Source organism: Pyrus communis, chromosome 1 (assembly GCF_963583255.1).
Source record: "Pyrus communis chromosome 1, drPyrComm1.1, whole genome shotgun sequence".
Lineage (NCBI taxonomy): Eukaryota > Viridiplantae > Streptophyta > Magnoliopsida > Rosales > Rosaceae > Pyrus > Pyrus communis.
The window spans coordinates 24,569,733-24,592,096 of NC_084803.1; the positions used below are offsets into that span (position 1 = coordinate 24,569,733).

General features: G+C 35.4%; 3 protein-coding genes across 4 annotated transcripts; 1 reads left to right on the forward strand and 2 right to left on the reverse strand.

Moving 5' to 3' along the window:
* The first annotated feature begins 3,392 nt into the window (after positions 1 to 3,392).
* On the forward strand, positions 3,393 to 11,362 carry LOC137713677 (uncharacterized). The gene is made up of 7 exons (XM_068453011.1): positions 3,393 to 3,648; positions 5,769 to 5,883; positions 6,016 to 6,086; positions 7,450 to 7,734; positions 7,884 to 7,962; positions 8,573 to 8,681; positions 10,965 to 11,362. Exons 1-7 carry the CDS (start codon positions 3,616 to 3,618, stop codon positions 11,041 to 11,043), a joined length of 771 nt encoding a protein of 256 aa, XP_068309112.1. The 5' UTR covers positions 3,393 to 3,615; the 3' UTR covers positions 11,044 to 11,362.
* An 822-nt stretch (positions 11,363 to 12,184) lies between these two features.
* On the reverse strand, positions 12,185 to 12,745 carry LOC137730656 (uncharacterized). The gene has a single exon (XM_068469631.1). The coding sequence runs from the start codon at positions 12,743 to 12,745 to the stop codon at positions 12,185 to 12,187; it is 561 nt and encodes a 186-aa protein (XP_068325732.1).
* A 2,777-nt stretch (positions 12,746 to 15,522) lies between these two features.
* LOC137711465 (ras-related protein RABH1e) lies at positions 15,523 to 18,511 on the reverse strand. 2 transcript variants are annotated; one of them, XR_011065061.1, is made up of 7 exons: positions 18,290 to 18,511; positions 18,089 to 18,159; positions 17,245 to 17,333; positions 16,746 to 16,857; positions 16,270 to 16,360; positions 15,786 to 16,098; positions 15,523 to 15,698 (listed from the first exon to the last, which is right to left on the reverse strand). XR_011065061.1 is itself a non-coding variant. In XM_068450715.1 (6 exons), exons 1-6 carry the CDS (start codon positions 18,404 to 18,406, stop codon positions 15,955 to 15,957), a joined length of 624 nt encoding a protein of 207 aa, XP_068306816.1. In that variant the 5' UTR covers positions 18,407 to 18,511; the 3' UTR covers positions 15,697 to 15,954. The 2 variants fall into 2 exon arrangements, 1 of the variants encoding a protein (XP_068306816.1); XM_068450715.1 differs by having other exon boundaries at positions 15,697 to 16,098.
* Positions 18,512 to 22,364: the final 3,853 nt, after the last annotated feature.

Sequence of the window (22,364 nt, forward strand, 5' to 3'; positions counted from 1 at the left end):
AGAAAAATGCTTGTCTTGTTTGTTATGCTAACGCTGGTTACTTATCAAACCCGCACAAGGCGAAATCCCCGAATGGTTATGTCTTTACCGTTAGGGATATCGCAATATCTTGGAGTTCCACGATATAACCTTAGTTGCAAAATCTTTGAATCGTTCCAAGACTCACCTTACTTCACTGTGCCACAAGCGAGACATGGTTAGAAGTTCTTGTTGAGCATATTCGAAGTACTTGCTGTGTTTTCATCCATTGTTGAGTCCCAACAACGATCCATGAAGATTATGCCGCATGTATGCACCCGACCAAGACATGATACATCAACAAAGTCAACGCCAAGACATATTGCGTCTACATCTACATCAGCAGAGCATCAGGAGATTGAAGTCATGCAAGCCGATCCCAGACAACCTTGCCGACCTCTACATGACGACATTGCTGAAGTCAACCTTCCAGAAGCTTGTCCGAGGAATTGGTATGCCTAACTACTCATATGCAATGCTTGTAGTTCTCATTTGGAAGTTACGTCAAACTCAGGGGGGTATCCAGAAGTATACTCACTTGATCTTAATATACTCTTTTTCCCTACTATTAGGAGCATTTTTCCCATTGGGTTTTTGCTACCTAACTAGGTTTTAACGAGGCACCCCATCCTGGTTTGATCATACCCTTGAGAGCTCTTCTACTTATGTCCAAAAGACGTGTAGTTTTGACTTAATGTAACTTTTCACTTTTCTCCTTAGACTATGGGTTTTTCCCTACCTTGGGTTTTACCATAGCGAGATTTTGTGAGTTTTACTTTTTATGCATTCTTCCATTGATTTGAGACTCGCATTCGCTCATTGTGCCGACGACTTCATCAAATGTACTTGCTTCATCGCTGAAGACCTGATGCACCATTTACTTGAATATTTACACACTCAAGGGGGAGTGTTGCAGTCCTATTAATTAGGAATGTGATCGTGTAAATCTTAGTAAATCTTGGAATATCTTTTATATTCCTATTAGGAGTAGATTACCTATTAAATGTTGTAATCCTAAAGGGAAAGGTTTTACCTATCCTACTACTATAAATAAATGCACAATGGGGTGGAATAGAACACACCCACAATTACACATCTCTCTCCTTCTCCCTATATGCCGCACCCTCTCTCTTTATGGCCTCCATAATTGTTCAGTAAATTATACCTACAACATAAATCATAATATTTTAATCTCAATTTTTAATATTTCATTTAATAATAGGTAATCATAGGTATTTTTATCACTACACAACCAAGATAACGAGATTACGATATTATATACTTATCTTTCAACCAAAAAATGTTTAGCGATTAAAATATAAAATATAAAATACCGAGTAATGCTACACTTATCACTTATTTGTACTACCATTTGTATTATCTCTAATAGAGGCATGATCCACCAACACATATAGGTCTTCTTTTTTTCATTTTTTTTGAACAAATGATATTATCTACATTAAGAGGGGGCATGTGGACTTAGCCGGGCAAGCAATAATGTGGTTCAAATTCGCCTTTAGTGATAATCGAACTTAAGACCTCTCATTTACAAGTGAAGAGGAATATCACTAGTCCGTAATATTAAATAGCGAGTCCCATCTTTATTAGAGATGATACAAATAGATGATAAGAATATTATTTTTGATAAATACCACTGAATTAAACCGTGGGTATTGGGGGCAAATTATAGACTTGGGTTTGTTTTTGAAGACGGTCACAGGAGCCTTTGAAATAGTTGAAACTTAAAAGAAGCCGTGACCCTCTCTAGTCACTCATGTTCCATCCACTTTTTGTCTCATTGTTCGTGCCAAAACCTTTTCCTTCTACTTTAATCTTCACGGACACAAAAATGCTACATCAAGACAAATTTGACACTTACACAAAGTATTCCACCAAATTGCTCAAGTCTAAAGGTATGTCTAAATATTATTATGCCCTTCATTTTTTTTTTCATTTTCTCTCCATGTTTTATGTGTTTATATTGTATTTGCATCAATATCATAAAAATTAAATGACATGGATAAGTCCAGTTGTTCAAGAAGTAGGGTGATTGATTTAAAACTAATGAAAAAAGTTTGAAAACTTTGAGTTTTAATCAAAATGACAAAAAAGTCTTGTAAGTGAATAGTACTAGGAGTGATTTTTTTTATAGTAAAATTGTTCTTTTTCGTTAAAGTGAACAGTACCAGAAGTGTTTCGTTAAAGCTCTCTTAAACCAATGGTGAATTAGACTACTAATTTTAGATCTCAATTCCTTCAATAAATTTTGGGTGTGATTTCAAATCTTCAAACACTCTTTTTTTTGGTCATCAAATTAAACAAAAACAACGAACATGATTACATTTAGGCCAATGGACATGACCACAAATCAGTCCAAAGGAGATGGCCTAAAGGTCCAAAAGCCAAAAAGTAAACTGATATTGCACAAAAACTCAAGGGAAATGTTATTGGCACTCCAAAAATCTCATTCTACACTCCTCACAAGTGCATTTTTCTTTCGAAGTATAGAAAGTTTGGAGTGTAGAATGAGATTTTTGGAGTGCCAATAACAATTCCCAAACTCATCTCTAATCGATGACTAAGCTATAATTTTATGAAGCCCACCAAACTATTATTTGGCCAAAGAGACATTAGACTAGCCATGTGTAGCCTCCTCTTAGTCCCTTTTTTCGGTCCCAGCTCATCTGTTACAATAAATAATCTAAATTCAACGGTTAAGTTTGAAAACATTGAACAGTAGTTTATTAAATTAACCAATAAATTTAAAGTATAAACTTAAAACTAATAAATTATTAAGGAGACTATGTTTAACGCATTCGGTTAGAGATGATATATGAGTATGATCTGATACTGTTCATTTAAAAATACTTTTCTGCATGCCTATAATTTTGGACAGAATATATTTAGATTTTTCGGTTGAAAGTGACCTTAGAGTCGCATATTGTTTTTATTAAAAAAGAAAAAAAAGTAGGGTTGTAGTTTTCACACACCCTTAATTACTTTTCCCACACCCTTCCATATTTTTTAATACTTAGTTGGTATCCTACTATTTAATCTTTCATATATACCCCTCCCTATTTAATCTTTCATTAATTACCATCAAAAAGTAGGAAGGGTATATATGGAAGATTAAATAATAGGGTACCAATTAAGTATTAAAAAATAAGAAGGGGTGTGAAAAAAGTAGTTAAGGGTGTGAAAATCACAATAAAAAGTAAATTCAATCTATGGTTGGAAGAAAAAATAGCAAAGGGGCAAAATGGTCACTAATGATGAAGGGGGCAAAATGGTCACTAATGATGAAGGGGATGGAACTTGTCGACTTAAGTGGGGGAGGACGTCACGGTCAGTAGCCTTACCTGGCGAATCGCGCCATTTATAAAAAGAAAAAAGCAAAAAAGAAAAGCAAAGCGCTCCATCTCCTCCTTGATCCATTTCGAATACCCATGTAACTTGTGTAACGTTAACTTTTCTCTCCTTCTCTCCCCCCTCTCTCTATAGATTCTTGAAATTGTTGAAACTTGAAAGGCAAGCAGTAGTGGGTGACTGGGAGTGGGGACGAAGAACTATCTCTCCGCAATTCCAAATTTTGCTGCAATGCCGGCTGTTAATACCTCCGATTCCAATGAGGTATTTTTCCAATCACATTCTCTCTCTCTCTCTCTCTCTCTCTCTCTCTCTCTATAATTTTAGGTAGCATTTTGAATTTCTCTACTCTTTCACCTACTCAGAAATTTAAATTTCCATGTTGAAACAACAAATCATCTTTCACCTAACACTCTGGCTAGAGTTTCAGAGACACCCAACTTTATATGCACGATTTCAGCGCCTAATTTGTCATTTCTCATCTATTTGGATTTGAATTGAAATGGGTTTTGTTTTGTTGAAACTGCATTACAGTTACAAAGCTGGTTTTCTGATGGCTTCGATGGTGGATAATCTGGATTATCCCTTATTTTTATGTTTAGTATTTTGTGGGTTAGTTTCTCATAGATAGCCTTGGAGCGTAGCTATTTCTTTTTTTTTTTTTTTGGGTCAAAACATCATACATACAGCTAGTTCCTGCTTAGCTGATATGTGTATGTGTCATTGAGATTGAGTCAGTTCTAATTAATCAAGTTCAGAGTATTAATCCCACACCGGGGAAAGAGGGACATTTCATGTGCTTATAAGTAATTGGGCTACTCCTCGTATTGTCAATTAATTTTGTGGTGGAACCAACTTTCTTCATGGTATCAAAATGAAGCCCAACAGCCACATGTGTTCCACGTCACCCTGTTTGCGTTGTCCACGTGCTAGACTTGATTTGTGTTGTCCACGTGCTAGACTTGAAAATTTGCCATACGTGAGTGGGCGTGTTGAGAGCATTAATCTCACATTGGGAAAAGGACATTCATGTGCTTATAAGTAATTGGGCTACTCCTCATATTCCCAATTGGTTTATGGTGGAATCTCAACTTTCTTCATTGAGCTTACACTGGTTCTCTCGAGCTCTATTCACTAAAACCCTTTCTTGTTTTCTGATTTCACATTGGTTACTGTATAAATCTTTGATCTTGGTAAGATTATCTTAAAACATATAGGTTTTCTCCATGTTCACCTTCTTGAGCTACCATCACCAACTTTTATATCAGCCTCCCAGTGGGTTTAGACGAGAATTGAGTGATAGAGTTGCATTGGAGAGATGTTGATGTTGTTTGGCTTTTGTTGAACTCGTCTATTGCACGAAGAAAAATTGAAGAGATATTTCAGGCAGTTTTGTCAAATTGTTTAAAACTAAGTATATTTTTTATTAAACACAAAAACATCGAGAGGGGGCACGTGCCCCCATAGCCCTTCATCAGATTTGCCACTGAATGCAATCACTATCAACACCAAGACTTGTAAAGAGAGCTCTAATTCTACTAACCTTCCCTTTGATTTTCCCTTCATTCCAAAGATCGAAACACAATGGCTTTACAACATGATTTTCCATTAGTCCACCCACCCACCAACAGTAAAATGAAAATCTCTATCAACCAGCTAATCATAAATGGACTAACTAATTGTTACAGCTGTCAACTAATCAAGGTTTAGACTTGAATGACTAAGGGTACTAACTAACTTGCAACTAACAGCCCACATCCACATAATCACACTGATGTGATATAAGGCTAACTACTAGACAGCCCTTTCTCATCAAGGTTGCCTAGTGCCTTCCTGTATGTTATGTTGCTTGAGATTGTAATTTGCTTGTTCAACTTTCGAATGGCAAGTCTATGTCGTCTTTCTCTATTATTAAGTTTGCCTCAGATTATTCTTCGGTAACCATCCATATAATTCAGGAAAAAGTTTCTGAGATATGTATTGTTATGGAGTTATATGTTATCGCTTTGACATTGCCAAAATGACTTAAGCACAAATGTTGGATTCAGGTGCTTAATGTTGTATGTCTTGCTTGTTTAGTGCAACAATGAATGTTTGAGTGCGATAGAGTGGATAAAATCAATTCTTAAAAAAAACGTTGTCTAAATATATCTGCCCTTATATTGGCCAAAAGAGGAAAAGGCAACCAGGAAAAAAAAATGAACTAATTTTATCTCCTTGTTTTGAAGTTTTTGGGATTCCTTAGGCCTGGAAATCATTTGTACGACACAGGTGTTGTTCCAGACATGATATCTGTTCCAACCAATACCATACGTTGGGATTAAAATTTTATTTTGAGGTATATTTTTAAGCAGGTATACATCTAACCCCTACGTTATTGGCAGGGGAAACCATACATCCAAGGAACTGTGGATAGAGGTTGCAGCTTACCTGCTAGCTGTTCAAGTTTTAAGTTGCTAAAGCAAACTATTGATGAGGTCGACCGTCATTGTTCTCTAGGTCTCTCTCTCTCTCTCTCTCTCTCTCTCTTTCTCTACATCAAGGAAAAAAGACAGCTGTAGTCAATTAGTTTGATTTAATGGCTATGTACGCTCTCTTAAATTCTTCAACATTTACGGCATTTTGTTTCAGATATTCAGCCTATTCTGTTAGAGAAGGCTCACCTTCCAGCAAAGCCAAAATATCCCTTTCACGGTTCAGATGTAAGTTCCTCCTTCAAACAGTTAAAATTGTGCTGGAATAGTTTTATGCTATTTATAGGTTTGTATGGGTTTCATTGCTAGTTTAATATTTAAAGCATAGTCCCCTTTTTAAGAGGGGTCCTTTTCTCCAAGAAGTATACAGGAGAGCATTGTTGGGTCCATCCTGCGATGTGATCCAATGATCCAGACCCTCTAAATTTTGGTAACGTTATTTAAGAATCATCCTTGCAAAAAATAAAATGAAATGGAAGTCGTTGGACCATTTGATTATCATTTTCAGTGTTTTTGGGAACACTGTGTCTATTTATTCGATTATATTTAGTGACTAAATGTCTTAGGATTTAGTTATATAATTATTTTTATTTTCGTAAGGGTGGTCCTTTGATAGTGTTAACAAATAGAAGGTTTGGATCATTAGATCACAGAAGGCCACTTGATAAACCAAACATATGAATGCACCAACTGATTTGTGATTTTGTCTTACATTAGGAACTAAAAATATGTGTAGAATTTGACATCTAAGTGTATATTACTTGCATTTATCCAACGGATGATATATAGACATGTATGAATAAATTGATGTTTTCATCATATACCTAGACAGAACCATTTGACTTCACCCATTATGTGTTGTTTCCAAGGTTCTAAAAGATGCTAGGCGCTAGTTGGGCGGCGGGTTGGGGCCTAGCGCCTAGGCAGATTTAAGTAAATTGATTATATATTGTATAAATAAGTGCCTATTTATACTTAAAAGCACACATAATTAAATGGGATACATAAATTGCAAAATAAAATGTCATACAAATTATAAAGTATTAGAACATATCGAAAACATGGAGAACAAACATAGAATGAGTGTTCATCCAAGTATTCAACAAAGTCTCTTACATTTTATTCTTGTAGATAGGCACCAAAGTGCTCTTTCGCCACTCATTTGGCATCTTCTTCGTTTTCAAAATCCTATTGAAAAGATCTGTGAGCCATGCTATACCCGTCTCTCCCAAGACTTTCCACAGTTCGAAGTCTTACATTTTATTGAAAAATTAAAATGCAAATAGAGTTATCGATTTTAAGTCCAAGTCAGAGTTGTGACCTAAGCAAGTCCAAGCGGACACCTAAGCGGGTCCAGGTGCACTTTCTTAATTTATTGATTATGCTATAAAATACATCAATAAATTAATTTTTGTTTTTGGATTCTCTCATTGACCCGTGTTGGTGACATGGGGTTTCTGAAGCCTCATCTACTTCAGCTTCCTCATTCCGTTGTCAGTATTGATTATGCTAACAAAATCTCATTGATGTTGTTTCAAGTAAGGCTTTCCTGTTTCAATTTACAACATTTTGAAGTTTTCTGTTTGTGAAGGCTACAGATGTGTATAGCATTTCAATGTTAGCCACAGAAGGCAACAGTCCACAATGCCCTTCAGTATTGGGATTTTTGAACTTTTCAGAAGTTTCTAATTCATGTAAAAGTCAGATGTGCATGGATGCTCAGCTGAGTTGCCAGAACTGCAATGATTTACAAGCAAATAGGGAAGATTCTCATCCCTCATGCATCATTGAGATAGATCTGGAGAAGGGATATATTCAAGCACCAGAATCCAAAGAGGAAGCAATTGAAAGTTTAAAACGCGAGGACTTACTAGCTGTAAGTTACAATAGGTCATGTTTTTATGCTTTATGATATTATCTAGAATAAACTTGAAACTCCAGATGGTCCAAAAATTTCATACCAACTATATTTTGACATTTTCTGTTTATGTCATAATTTTAATATCATTGGTATAACACTTTCAGAGAGTGTTTCGGAGACAGCCTAGCCTAGACATTGGTGGGAAACTTTTGCAGCTTCTATTCAACCATGGCATTTCAAGAGGTATGTAAGCATTTCTATACCTTCAAATTTGCACTGTTTATTTTCTAAATTATTAATCGTTGAGCTATTATTTTTCGATACATCGTTGCAAGCAAAAAGAATAGAATATTCTGCTGGTGAGCAAGCCCTTAAAGAGGCTTAACGATGTTTTCTACTTGGATGTAGTGGGTTGAATATTAAAAATATCTTTTTAAGCCATAAGTTATGATAATCCAGGTGATAAGTCATAATTTATACTGATTCTTTTGTACTGATTTTCCACATGCTTTGTGGATGATCCCTTTATCAGGATTCTGTGCTGTCATTTATTTACTTTTTCTTCGTTAAGACCGTAATATGTTGAATCTTCCAGGGTCTTCTGTATATTGATGCATATTGCATCGATATAATCAATTTCTCTAGCAGCACTAGATTGAGGCATCTGTCACTTTAATGGAAGAGATACATATGTTTGACTTGACCATAAAACTTCTCTTTTATTGGGGAATTAAGGCCTTGCATAGTAGTTTAAACGATCTTGAGTCTCTCCATCCACTGCCGATTGAGTATGGGCTGGATGATCACGTTCGAATAAAATGGGAAGTTGATTTTTATTCTCATATTTCAACAGATAACCCAGTGACTGAGAAAATTCATGAAGCACCAAATAACCGGTGGAAAAGATGCAAACGCAGTGCCTCATTTGATTCCAGAAAAGTCGTCTTCTTGTTCTCAATCTTGTAAGTGGTAAACCAAACAAGCTGCTTAAATATTTGCTTTTAAAATATTTAAATGTTTCTTCCACAATACTTTAATTTTACTTCATGTCATGAGTATTTTAAACCAGTAGTTGACTTGATCAGACAAAGTGTAATTTATCATGACAACAATGAGATGAGGAATATTGACATTTTAATGTTTTTCTTGTTTTGCCGTCAATATCAAAGCTTAATGTTCTACTTTTTACGTTTTACTATCACTAGTTTTATATTAGTACTTGACTCGATTGGACAAAATATAATTCTCAGAACAATAGTAGGGTGGAGAGGCATTTTATCTTAGGGTTTGATGATCTGAATATTAAAGCTTTCAAATAGTTTGCATTAACATAGTTTATTGAGTTCTCAGATTCCATTTCATGCTTAATGTTATGAGAGGCCAAAGTAGACCTCAGGTCTTCCTTCTTACCTTTCTTCTTTATAGGTGTAATATATATATTTTATATATATTTGAGTGTAATATTATTGATTGAGAAGTAAAATCATGAAGTTATTATTGATTCAATTATTTTTATACTTCCTTTGGTATGATTCAATGTATGATTCAATCATTTTGTTAGGGCATGAACATTTTTGCAGCAAATTAGATTGTACTTGCTAGGCTACAGTTAATTTTGTGCTTGCTGTATTTGCTTGATGGCTAAGCTACAGTTGAAATTTTGGGTTTTGTTGCATGACTAGATTGCCCCTTTCATATCTAGACGTCCATCCGATAGAAATGGATGCAACAGAATGATATCACAAGCTACATACACAATCAAAACTTCATCTCCTTCATTTGGGGATTTTGCATAACCCATAACGGACATAAACTGCAGTGTCTCTGTAGTTCTTCTACCAAGGTTGGTCCCTAGAAAGCAGAAAGAGGCTGCATGACGGCCTACTAGGGAAAAGCTTTGGGCCAAAAACAGGATGCCCAATACAAAAAATGTAATGCCGAACCTGCACCATTTATAATTCAGCGAGCAGGGGAAAATTGCTTCAAATAGAGGAAGATAAGGTTTTTCCAAGTGAAAGCATGATGGGATAGTGAAGATTGTTGGCCATTTGGGGTGAAAGAGTCGATACACTGTTGTTTTGTTCACCCTTCTTGGTCCAATGTGTCTGCTTTTGATATTGAGCTTCAAAGTTCAAAAATTATGAAATAGATGGGATGTAATACGTTGCTGGATTTGTAGGGAAACACCGTTCTAGTTTTTAAGATGGACATGAGAGATATGGGTAGTGAGTATCAGTGGCATGGTGTGTTAAGTGCTAGGAAAAATACATGGTTTCTAGTCGGCACAGACCAGTTCAATCAGGGAGACCATGTTTTGTAGTGGGATTCTAGTTGTTCAGTATGCAATTAGATTTGGAACCCCAGTACCAGGTACTGATTTACCGAAAATTATAGCTATAAAAAATCTGTGGTGTCTTGCTAATTGGTGCTTTCAAAGTAAGGCATCAGCAGAATCGGTGGCCCTTCTCTTGTCTACTGTTATATAGCCAGGAGTTATGGACCTTCATATTCTGAATTGGCCTGCTCTTTGCGCAAAGGGGTGCGTCTAAAAGCTAATAAAAAGTTATCCCTCTTTGCATGTTTTGGTGCTTACGGTTTGGGTGGAACAGCAGAGCTTTTGATGACGTGGAGAATTCTTTAATGGACTTAAAGTTCAACTTGCAACCTGGTTGAATGTACTAGGAAGACACCATCAACTTAATTCTTTCATTGGTTAGGTTCTATGTCTCTTTTGGTTCCTAATTTTCGTATACAGGTTTGTTCTGGGCTGGCGCCCTTTATCAGAGAAGAAAAACGGAGGAAAAATCAGGACATTGGATCTGAAATAGAATGGGGAACTGCAGATAGTAATAGGGTAGGCTTTAAAGGACTACATGCAAATCTAAAGTATATTAATCTATTCATACTATATTAGCACTTCCTCTCCATGTATTTTGAAGTTTGGTTTGAATCATGTCGGCGTGGTTTCTTGTTATTGTTTGATCATTTTTATCTTTGCGGTTATTCTGCTGCTCTACAGCAAGGTGTGCTTTGTGGGTTGGAACTTAGGTATCAAGCGTTTTTTTTGTCTGTTTTGTACCGCTTTGGTGAAATGAGTTATATTTTGATTGAAAATTTGGACACATCTGCACCTGTATTGATATGCTAAGTATTTGGACTTAACATATGTTGTAAACCCAGGAAATTCGATTTCACTTTTCTTCTCCGTTCTTTATCAATGACGATCAACAATCTCCATTTTTCAGGTCAAGTTTGGGGACAATGATTTTGATATACCTAACATTGAGAGTTAGGCAGAGTGCAGACGGTTTCATTCGTGTTTAATTCGATGCCATCTGATTCAGGATGCCTTCTCAGCTGCTGTTGCTGCGTCTCATGGACTGGTGTTGAAGTAACCTTCTTCCTAATGTAAATATTGGATATTTCACGGTGTCGTAGTTGTACTTTGGATAATCTCCTTGACTCTGCATAATATTAATAGGCAATGCTTCTTTTCTAATCAAGTTGTCTATTGGAACTTGGAAAAAAAAAAAAAAATGTTCTAACTCACTGGTTTCTCTGAAAAGAAACAGCCATTCGAATTCTTGATTGAAAAAAAATGTATTTATTCTATTTCCAATAAACAACTTGGTAGGTTATATAAGCAGCTGATCTCGCGCGATGCCACAGGTTTTAAAACAATGTTAAACATGTGGGAAGTGTTAAAAAAAAAAGTGCCAGAGTGTAGCGTATATGTACATATATTACATGACAAAGTGAGGATGCCGAAATACCTTAGTTAGGGAGTGCTATTTACATTTTTATATTACATGACTAAAATTGGGATGGTAGCCAGAATGGTTTCGGTACGGTTACCGTACCAAAACCCTTGTACCAATTACCATGCCAAATTTTTGGTATGACAAAATTGATTATCATTATCATGTCAAACTTTCGATATATCAACCCAATTCAGAAGGGTGGGATTTTGAAGGCGGGTTTGGGGTGCTGTGGGGGATTTACTTTTTTGGGTTCACATACTGCTCAACGCTCAAAAGTGTAATTGTATCAGTATCAATGTGACTCCTTGTTGTCCTCAATGCGTTGCGGTCATTTGAAATGCTATCATGGTTATATATGCCCATTGTCTTGTGTTTTTTTTTTCTTCATATTTTCAAATTCGAATAATCAACAAAGAATTATAGTTTGAAAGTGTCCACTGATGTTGTCAAGATTAATGATGCATAGCATATTGTGTTCTTAAGATTTCCGTGTAGTATATCTGGGTGTATGTGCAATATGGACAGCCAAAAGAGCAACACAGAAGGATTCAACATTAGAATAGCTTTTTGTTTTCTCACAATCATTTTTCGTTCTTTTCTTTTCTTTTACAAATTAAATATATAGTAGTTGTATGTTTATTATTTAGCATGTAAGTAATACATATTAAATTTAATACATTATTCACGTATTTTTTCTAGATATTTCATAACTGGGAAGTAATAAGGAATGCGACATCCCTACATAACGTGGTCAAAAAGTTTGTCGAAGATACTAAATTAGGAAGTTCAATTTCGACAGAGCTCAATGCTTTTTCGCAACGAACAATTTCGTCTTGTACTTGTGTGAGTATTTGGGATACCGATTTGTCATTATCTTTGATCCCTCGCACTGAGAAAGCAAAACCGTCTACCGCAAAATCATATGAATCAGCACATTGTTTTATTGCTTCGAAGCCCTTAACAATACCTTTGCCGGTGGTGTTGAGCGCATTGACAAAGAAAGCTTTGCTTTGTTGTGCATTTGTTAGTGCTAATTTAACAATGGTTGTATCAAGATCCTTGAGATTAGATGCTGATCGAGTTGGAATATCTTTCCAAAGAGATTCTACGCATTGATTGTAGTTGTAGCCGAATCGGTCTTGGGTTTGCTTGCAAACAATACTAATTAATGAAGACGCTGTTGCATTTGCAATTGATGTTGGAGACGATGAGAGACATAAGAGCAAAGATGCAATGAAAGTTACATATCCGATTGAGGAGTCCATTGCTCAAGGTGTATGTTTCTTAAATGGATGCTAAAGTGATTACAAATTATTTGTTTGATTTAAGCAATGGATGAATGGAGATCATATTTATAGGTAAAGAAACCCATTTCTTTTGACGTGTTTAGTTTTATGTTCCTTTAGTTTTTGCTTTCTCCCTTACGTACTAACCAATAACGCATTGTATGCGAACCACCTAACCTATTCTAGTTCAATTAACCAACTCATTTCTAGAAACTACAACATAACCAAAAGTGATGCATGCTTATCAAAAGGATTTTTTTCCTTACATCGCAAGGATTAATTTAAGCCATTTCATTTGTTTTTTTTTTTATAAATTCATCTACATCCATATTTACTTATCAATATATATGATATGTTAGGAGATTTAAGAAATTCAAATTGATAGTGTTAGAGGAGTCTCTTTTAGCCTATTTCATCTTGTTCGGTTAGCAGGTTTGGGAGACTCAAGCCCTATTAAGCGCGGTTACGATAGGCGGCCTACGGGCGTGGGACATGGACTCCTTACTAGGAAGTCAAATGTAATCTGGCTTTCGGAAAATTTATGCAACTTAAGAGTTGCGGGTTATAACATTCAATCATGGGCTTTATGCCATCTGAAGGAAAATAACCTAAAGGGGGATGCAGAAATCAGCCGAGGGAGCATAATCAAGACATTTTGTGTTTGATTTCCATACATATTCCATTCACACCTATGTTTTAAACATTGCTAGGCTGTTATCGAGCGTTGGGTAGGGTCCTAACTGGTGGCCTAGGGTTTTTTATTTTATTTTATTTCTTTATTTTTTTTATCTTAATTAAATTTATTATATGACATATAAATAAGTGCATATTTATACCTTAAACAAATAAATAAATAAATAAATAAAAACTATACTAGTAATGGGGAAACATAACTGGCATAATATAATTAAATTATAAAGTACTACAATTTGTTGACAACATCAAATAACCATAACAAAGAGAGACGAACACATCATATTCTTGGTTTATTTATTTATTTATTTTTTTTATTTTTTTGTCTGGGAGAGAGTAAGTCAAGACTCAAAGTCAACTAAAAAAAACAAGACAATCACTTTTCTATCTAGGCCCACATAGACGTCATACTTGATTTTCTAACTGATTAGTATTTAATTGTGGTGTTGGCTAGCTGTATAGACCGTTTTTTAGAACATCGATTCACACTGCTTTCACCATCTATCCTCCACCTTTTCTTCATTGGTCATCAGACCACATATGATACCAATCTAATTGGTTAACAAACTAGCTCTTAAGCTTTAATTTTTGCATACGAATAAATTGGATGACATATGATACCTATCAAATGAAGGCAACATTGTGATTGTTTAACTATGCCAAATTTCATTTGTAGCCATAAAAAGAAATTGACAAATTGAACTTGGGTTCTTTACATTTTGTATTAGGTATCGAAAGTTACGTGAAAAGCCTCAAAATAACCAACCAAACATCCAATTTAATACACGCCTAAGAAAAGCACAAGCAAAAACCAATTTCCCAGCCCCCAATCATTTATCAAGCACACTAATACTATCAAAGAAAACCACTTCATCATTTATCAAAATTGAATCACTTTTGACCAACTGAGCATGTGGCTCAAGTCTGGCAAATCTCCTTTGGCTTGTATAAGCCAAACCACACCAACAATATCTTTAGTCAAACGAACAGTTTACTATGCAACGTTTATAGGACAAGGTTCCCTGTTGAGAGACTATTCATTCAAGAAGATGAAGAGAGAGATTTATTTGAAGGGCGAGTTTGTGCTTGATCCTTGAAAACAGCTTGGATGAGTACGTCATTTCAGCTCGTGTCATTTTTAAGTTTGAGTTGAAAAAATTTGACGATCTTTTGCTCGGAGCATTTCTTGTGTCATAAAAACCTTTGTCGATAAAATAATTCTTCACGTGTATTCCAAATATTTCTTCGGCTGATTTTCCAACAATGATGGCATTGGTTTCGTCTATGCCATGGAGAAAGGTCATCGGTGATGCTAATTTCTCCCAACCGCCCTTTTACAACTACATTGCACTTCTGTGGCACATATCTTACTGACAATAGTTCCTATTTTTGCCACATAAACAATTTTGACGTATCTATGAATGGATTCTGACGGTAGAGGGTAATATGAGACACAAATTTAGATTTCAAGGGAATGAAATGACAATTTGAATTTCAAATAGTTAAGTGAGGCTCGAATTTAATTTCAAGAATGTAGATGTGATTAAGCCAATTCATTAACTATTCTTGGCCGCAACCATTCTTCTTCTTCTTCTTTTTTTTTTTTTTTTTTTTTTTTTCTTCTGATAAATATAGGTATTCCTTTTCTAAGTCATGTTCTCCTAGATTCTAAGGTTTAAAGAAATTGTGGTTACCCACCATTCGATCTTAATTCAATGGTAGATGAAAAAGTACAACAAAAAAGTTAAATGACGATCTACCGTTAAATTAAGTTCGAACAGTGAGTGACAACTATTTCTTTGAATCCTGAGGTCTAAAGAGACTTTCCATTTCTACAATTTCTATGTTTAATTTGTACTTAGTTAAACACGTTGCACCATATATCCCTATCAAAGATATTGCCAAGTCAACTGTCTGATCATTCTTTTAATTCAGAGTTTGTCTTTAGTAGTCCGGACTACTGAGTAGTCTAGCTTTTTATCCATAAAATTGGCAAGACAAAATAGTATTTCCTCAATTCATTCATTCATTATCGTTCATTCCTACTATCGAGTAGTTCGTACCATTGAAAAAAAATGGCGTAATTTATTAGAAGAATAGTTTCATTTTCAATATATCTTTTCGAAAACCGCAATTTGCCACGGGGTTCTGGCATGCTAACTATAGACGATTTCCTTTTCTTAATCTCTCGATATTTCTGCTCCAAAACAGACAGGGAGCAATTCGCAATTCGCATATACTGCAAGAAAAAATATATGTTGTAGGAAATATAACAAACAATCCAAGCTCTCATATACTAAGTAGGTTAGAACAGAAGAATTGCTACCTCTAGTTTCCTATGAACACTTAGAAAACCGCCTGATACATGACGGAACAGAAAGCATCGACGCCACTTCACACTGCTGTAAATATATCTGTTACTTGATCATCACGTTGGCTGGATTTTGATTATGCTACTTGCTTTCTCTTTTTCCTTCGAATAAATGAATGGCCGCCTAGCACGCACAGCCTCCCCCTTGCTGCTCTGTTTGGGATGAGTTAACAGTCGCCCTTAGATTTACATCGACCATGTCTTCCTGTTTTGTGGAAGAAAGGGTTTCCATCCCTGGCAATGCAGCCGCAATTTTACGGAACAGAGGCTGCAATTTTGCAATTGTAGTAGTCAAACAAAAATGTGGGAAACCAAGAATACTTGTGTCAGAAGAAATCACGCTAAATAAGTTAAGACGATTATCATGTCAATGTAGTATAAAAATCCTCCTGGGAAATATACCTCAAATAAAATTGATCAGTAATTTATTTATCTTTACCTTGATGTTAAATCCTGCTTTTGCACTAGTTTCAATGAACATGACTCCGAATTCACGAGATTTTGAATCTCCTTCCTCTATCGAGACTTGCCTGTTCGATCAACAACACCATATAGTCAGAACAATTTTGAAAATTTAATAAATTAAAACAAACGAACTACTTAGTATTGTTTAAGTGACTGGATAAACTCAACAAATCACTCCATACGTCTATTCCATATGCATTGTAATAAAGCAAGAATTGTATTGTATTCAAAATACAACATCAAATGGTGGCCTGGATTTCTTATCGCCTTAGAAAGATTGAATGGTAATGGTTCACTTGCAGAAGAAACTCCTATATGGACCGTGTAGGTTTTGGTTCTGTACATATGTCCAAGTGCTTAAGATGGACTGAAACTAAAATTGTTTAATCAGCACAAGTACAACATTACTGTTTGCAAAATGAAGGGGAAGGGAATAATTTTAGCCCTCACCTTTTATCAACGAGATCAGTCTTGTTCCCCACAAGCACGATGATGACATCAGTCCCCCGTTCTGTCCGTACTTCCTCAATCCACTTATTGGTGTTCAGAAATGACTGCCTATCTGCATGTGACGGTTCAACCAGGAGTTTAGAAAACAAAATGTTTGTATGAGGAGTAGAAAGTAAGGGTAAATGATGAATTGATCAACGAGTTTAATGCTCCATGTTGTAAGGGCTGTGCAACGAGACAAGAGTGCCCACATACATGGATGTGCAACCGCACAGAGGCAGAAGGAAAGAAAGTTGGTTTTTCTGTGTATCTGATTTCCAACCATCCAATTTTTTTTAACACCGAAACAAAATTGTTTAGTGTTTACCAACTAAGAGGCTCGGCCATGACAAACGCGCTCTATAGTTTTCCGGGTGAAACTGAATTCAGATTGAAAGAGGAAACTTTTGAATTGACCATATGATTCTAAAAAACCCAACTTCTCTTGATCAATACTCACTGGCTACATCATAGACGATTACAGCAACAGAAGAATCCCTGATATAGCTTGGAATCAGACTCCTAAATCTTTCTTGCCCTGCAGTATCCCTGTAAAGTAACAATACCATGGTTCAGAAAAATAAAGACCCTAAACAAACATATTATGTACATCATGTAAACAAACACAAACTAACAAAGCAACGAGTGAGTTACATTAACAAGCCCTAACATTTTCTTCACCAAATACTCATAGAAAGAAACACGAAATAGGACAATATATTTGCTTGTCAACTTAGACGTACCTACACATTTAGAGTCAAGCAACAAAAACCACTATGATCAGGTGTGCAGGAAACAAAACATTACAACTGGACGGTGGTATAAATGAAAAAACAAACATCTAATTTTGAAGAAAGCACTAATTCGTTACAAATGGGGACTTGTGTCATTCTTAACACGGTTTCCATTCACTTATTTGGCTCCAAATGATGCAGTACAATCAAGATCTTAACCATTGTCATCCCCATTGGATCCGAGCTTAATATACGTATTTTAGGATACATGCCACATCCACCCTATCTCTCCCTCACGCAGAGCAACATCCAATACATCAAAATTACTCTTATAAACAAATTAAAACACTACAAAGACACCATTATTCGTATCGTAATGTGTATGTATGGATGGCACGCAAACACATCGCAATCAACAAACAATCGGATCAGCCTCAAACAAATTGACATGTACATTATTTTGATTACAATCAACGTCCCCCTAATTAACTAAATAATCATTTATTTAATCAACCCATAAATCACAATCTTAATTCCAAAATCAACCGTAAATTACACAGGAATCTGTACCAGAGCTGCAAACGAACTGTCCGATCTTCAAGGTACATCGTTTTTGACAGAAAATCGATTCCAATCGTAGCCTGCAAGCAAATAAAAACAACATTACACCAAAATATAAAAAATTAAAAAAAAAATTAAAAAACTGATCGATCGATCGATCGATTGAGACGAAGACGAACAAATTGGAAAACTGAAAAATTGGGAATTGACCTGATAAGTGGTGTCGAATTTGTCGTACATGAAGCGGGTGATGATGCTGGTTTTGCCGACGGACTGATCGCCGAGGAAGACGAGCTTGTATTTGGCCAGAGGGGATACCGTCGCCATTTTCAAGATTGATTTGATTAATTTTGTTTCAGCTCCCTCAATTCGTTTTCGTTTTCGTTTTCGTTTTCTTCCGACTGCTTTTTTGGATCTGAATCCAAAACATTGACTCTGCGTTATGTTTTTTTTCGATTTTTTGAGTTGAACATGTTTATATAGGGGGCGAGGGGAAACCGCCAACCACGACGAAACCGGCAAAAGTCAGAAATCTTTGATATTTTGTTTACTGCCCGAATCTGCCCCTCATCTCTTCTTAAATTTACGTACCTACCCATCACCACTCGATGACTGTTAACCACTCCAAAGACTCTTGTGAACACGCGACATTGGGTGTAAGGTAAACGTTCTTGCAACCATGCGACTAATAATTAATCATTTGAGTGTGTCATGCCTTTTGTTTTATTATGTAAGAAGTTTTTTATCTTAAATGCATTTCAAATTCTACTTCATTTAGAATTGTGTATATTCGACATTTCCGAATGATACATTGTTTATCTCTACTCGAGAAGAGATTTTTCTGTTCAATGGTCAAACTACGGTCAAGAGAGAATGTGGGACTAGAAAAAAGGTTTGGTGCGCTTGAAAATAAAAAAGATAGAGCATGTGTGATTAAGCGTCTGTTGTTGTATTATTGAAGTGAGATTTTGTGACGACGTCCAACTTCCCCTTTCACCTGCATTGAAAAAGCAATGAAGATTCACCAACTCAAATGGGGTGGCACCGGACTATTCACATATCGGCACTAAAGTCTAAAGAAATGCCAATAAAATGTTGGCCTTTTCGTGCATATACCTTCAATTTCTTTAGTTCAAATTGAAAAGGTGATGTATATTTTACACCAAACCGCATGTATGCATGTGCATGAACGAGTCGCAAAGACTCGCAACGTGCAAACACGACGTTGTCCATGGAAGTAGGATCTCAAATTAAGATCCAACATCGAAAACGAGCAATCAGCTTGAATGCTGCTTTGTAAATTAAGCTAAGCTTTTGAAAAACCAATGAGACCCAGCATTTAACAATCTAACAGTATAATGTGCCAAACCTAGCATTTTTTTTTAAACTAAACAAAATTAATAAGGAGAAAGTAGCAAAACCCTTTAAGGTTAATCAGCATCTCTGCCTCTTACCGATAAGGTCTATAGTAAGGGTGGTCACGGTTAGGCTTGACATAAAAAATATAGCCCAATCAATTAGCATTTAACGGTTTAATTTGATTCGATTTGACTAATACCCCTATTGAAACCAAACCAAATCAAACTATTGTTAATCAATTTGGTTTGGTTGGTTTAAGCCCATTCCAACACGACAATAAAAGACGTCCAAAATTTGAAGAGTGCTAATGTAATTTTTCTAAACATCCACACATCACACACATCCTACCCGATGGTGGCACCTATAATAGGGTGTGGTAGCGCCAATATTAGGGTATGGTGGTTAAGGTAAAGGTAGCAGTGCTAGTGGTGGTTGGGGGTGTAAAGGTAGTAGTGATGGTGGTGGTGGTGGTGGCGGTAGAGACATTGTTGGGTTGGCGGTAGTGGTGGCAACAATGGTAGCCTTATTAGTGTTTAAACGATTGTGGTGGCAGCGATGGTGGTGATAATAGTGTGGTGGTGTCAGATCAGTGGTTATAGTAGTGGGCATTGCCAATCACTTTGCTTTCCAAAGGAATTTTTTTTTGTAGAAGGATATATAATGTCATTTTAAACACTAATAAGGCTATATGAGGAATTTAAAATATTCATAAAATGCTTACTCTACTGTTTACGAAAAAAGCTTTTCAAAGCAACCTACAAACTGCTTTTAAAAATTGTTGTTTGGAGACCATTACTTTTAATATATGCCGACAATTTATTTTTTTACCAAACACTTTTTTTTATAAAATAACTTTTAAGTAAAACACTTTTTGGTGAAAAGGTAAAACAATTATAATAATAGTTTGTGTAATTTTAAATTAATTAAAATTATAGCAAACTAGTTTGATCAAATCTTTAAGACTATCTCCAACTCTTGGGATAAAACCTAAAATTTAGATTTTAAATTGACCCAATCATTCTCTAATGGTTAGGCCTAAACTAACTCAATCATTCTCCAATAGTTGGGTCTAAAGTAACCAAATCTTTCTCCAATGGTTAAAACCTAAAGGCCTTAGATATTCGGTCTAAGAAATTCTAAAACCAAGCATCTAGATCAAAATGCCCCTAATTTTTTTACTGGTGCTTCCTTTTGGATTTCTTCTTTTTTATTTCATTTTCCTTGACCAAATGGTTATTTGAACATACTCCACATAAATATTTAGGGAAATGATAAAAGCACACTTTTTTTAACTCCTTGCACATTTTAGTTTAATTTTGGCTCTTATTTTTGTTTGATTTGTTCTATCTAACGGCCAAAAATAAAGAGAGGTTGTGTTAAAAGCTAAAATAAGTGTGTGAAAATCACCTTTCAAATACTCAATGTGAAGGGTCTATTTTATCTTACTATACAATTATGGTTAAAGACTAATGAATTTAGTATAAAAAATAAATAGAAAAATTCAATTAATTCAACATCCGAAATAACATAAACCCTAACCCTATCTTTGCAACCCTTGTTACATTCGTGTTAAAGCCCTTAACCACTCTTCTTCTAACCATAATAACCCTAACTATATTAAAGATACTTTTAGAGTGAATAACAAAGTAAAAAACTATTCTTTACGAATAGGTTGGGTCATTAATGGATGGACTCATTAATCACCCGTTATTTTATGGATTATTCCGGTCTACTCGCGAACCCATTAACACCCATTAGTTGAGGATATGTATGTGATTTCATTAAAAGAAAAACTAATCTCAATTTTCTTCTTAGATCCATACTCCTCCTTTTTCCGAGCAAACTCAACCTCCACGTGGTGGTGCAAGCAGGGACGAAGTCAGAGATGTGTATGGATGGGGGCATCCATTTATGTTTTCCTCCAAATAATATCATTGTTGGCGAAGTCAGACATATTGATACTACAGGGTTCATATGTAATTTAGAGAATTCATAAAAATTTATAAATTAGTGGTTAAATTCAAAATTGTAATGCCCAAAACGTATTAATGAAGTATACTCATATATATATATATATATATATATATATGTATTTATGTATATGTATATGTAATTTAGAGAATTCATAGAACAAAAATTTATAAATTAGTAGTTAAATTCAAAATTGTAATGCCCAAAACGAATTAATGAAGTACACACACACACACACACACACACACACACACACACACACACACTTTGTGGAGTGAAGTTTTTATGTCAAATTCTGATACTTGATTAGTTGAACTCCAACTATTATGAAACTCCCAATTTTAATTGAGTTTGGTTGAAAGGGGAGGAGAAGAACATGAAGAAGACGAAAACAAAAAATTGCTTTGTGGTGGTGGGGATGAGTTTTGGGGGCATTAGGGACCTAGGTTAGGAAACAAGGGATCCAAAACTATTAATTATTATTTTAGTTGTCATCACTTGGTCCATCTCTGCCTATTTTTTTAAGGAAATTTTAACAAAAAGCTTTTGGTACTGTTTATTTTAATGAAAAACCACATTTTTACACTAAAAAGTCAATCCTGATACTATTCACTTTACCCTTTATTTTGTCCTTATTGTTAAAACTCAAAGTTTTCAAGCCCTTTTCATTAGTTTTTTTTTTTAGTTGTAGCTTAATTAGAGCTAATAACTTAGGATGTAAAATTGTACACTTTTTTCCTAAAAAAATTGCCCCCCTAGGCATATAGTAGCTCCGTTCATGTGTGCAAGAACCTAACTCATGACCCAACCACCATTCTCATCATTTGTGGCTCTTTAGCACACGATTCCGCCGTCCTGTTCTTACAGCAGCTGAAGCGCCACCACTCGACCGTGATATGAAATGTAATAAGTGATCGGCTTAATCATTTACTAGAGGCTTAATCATTAAGATGGG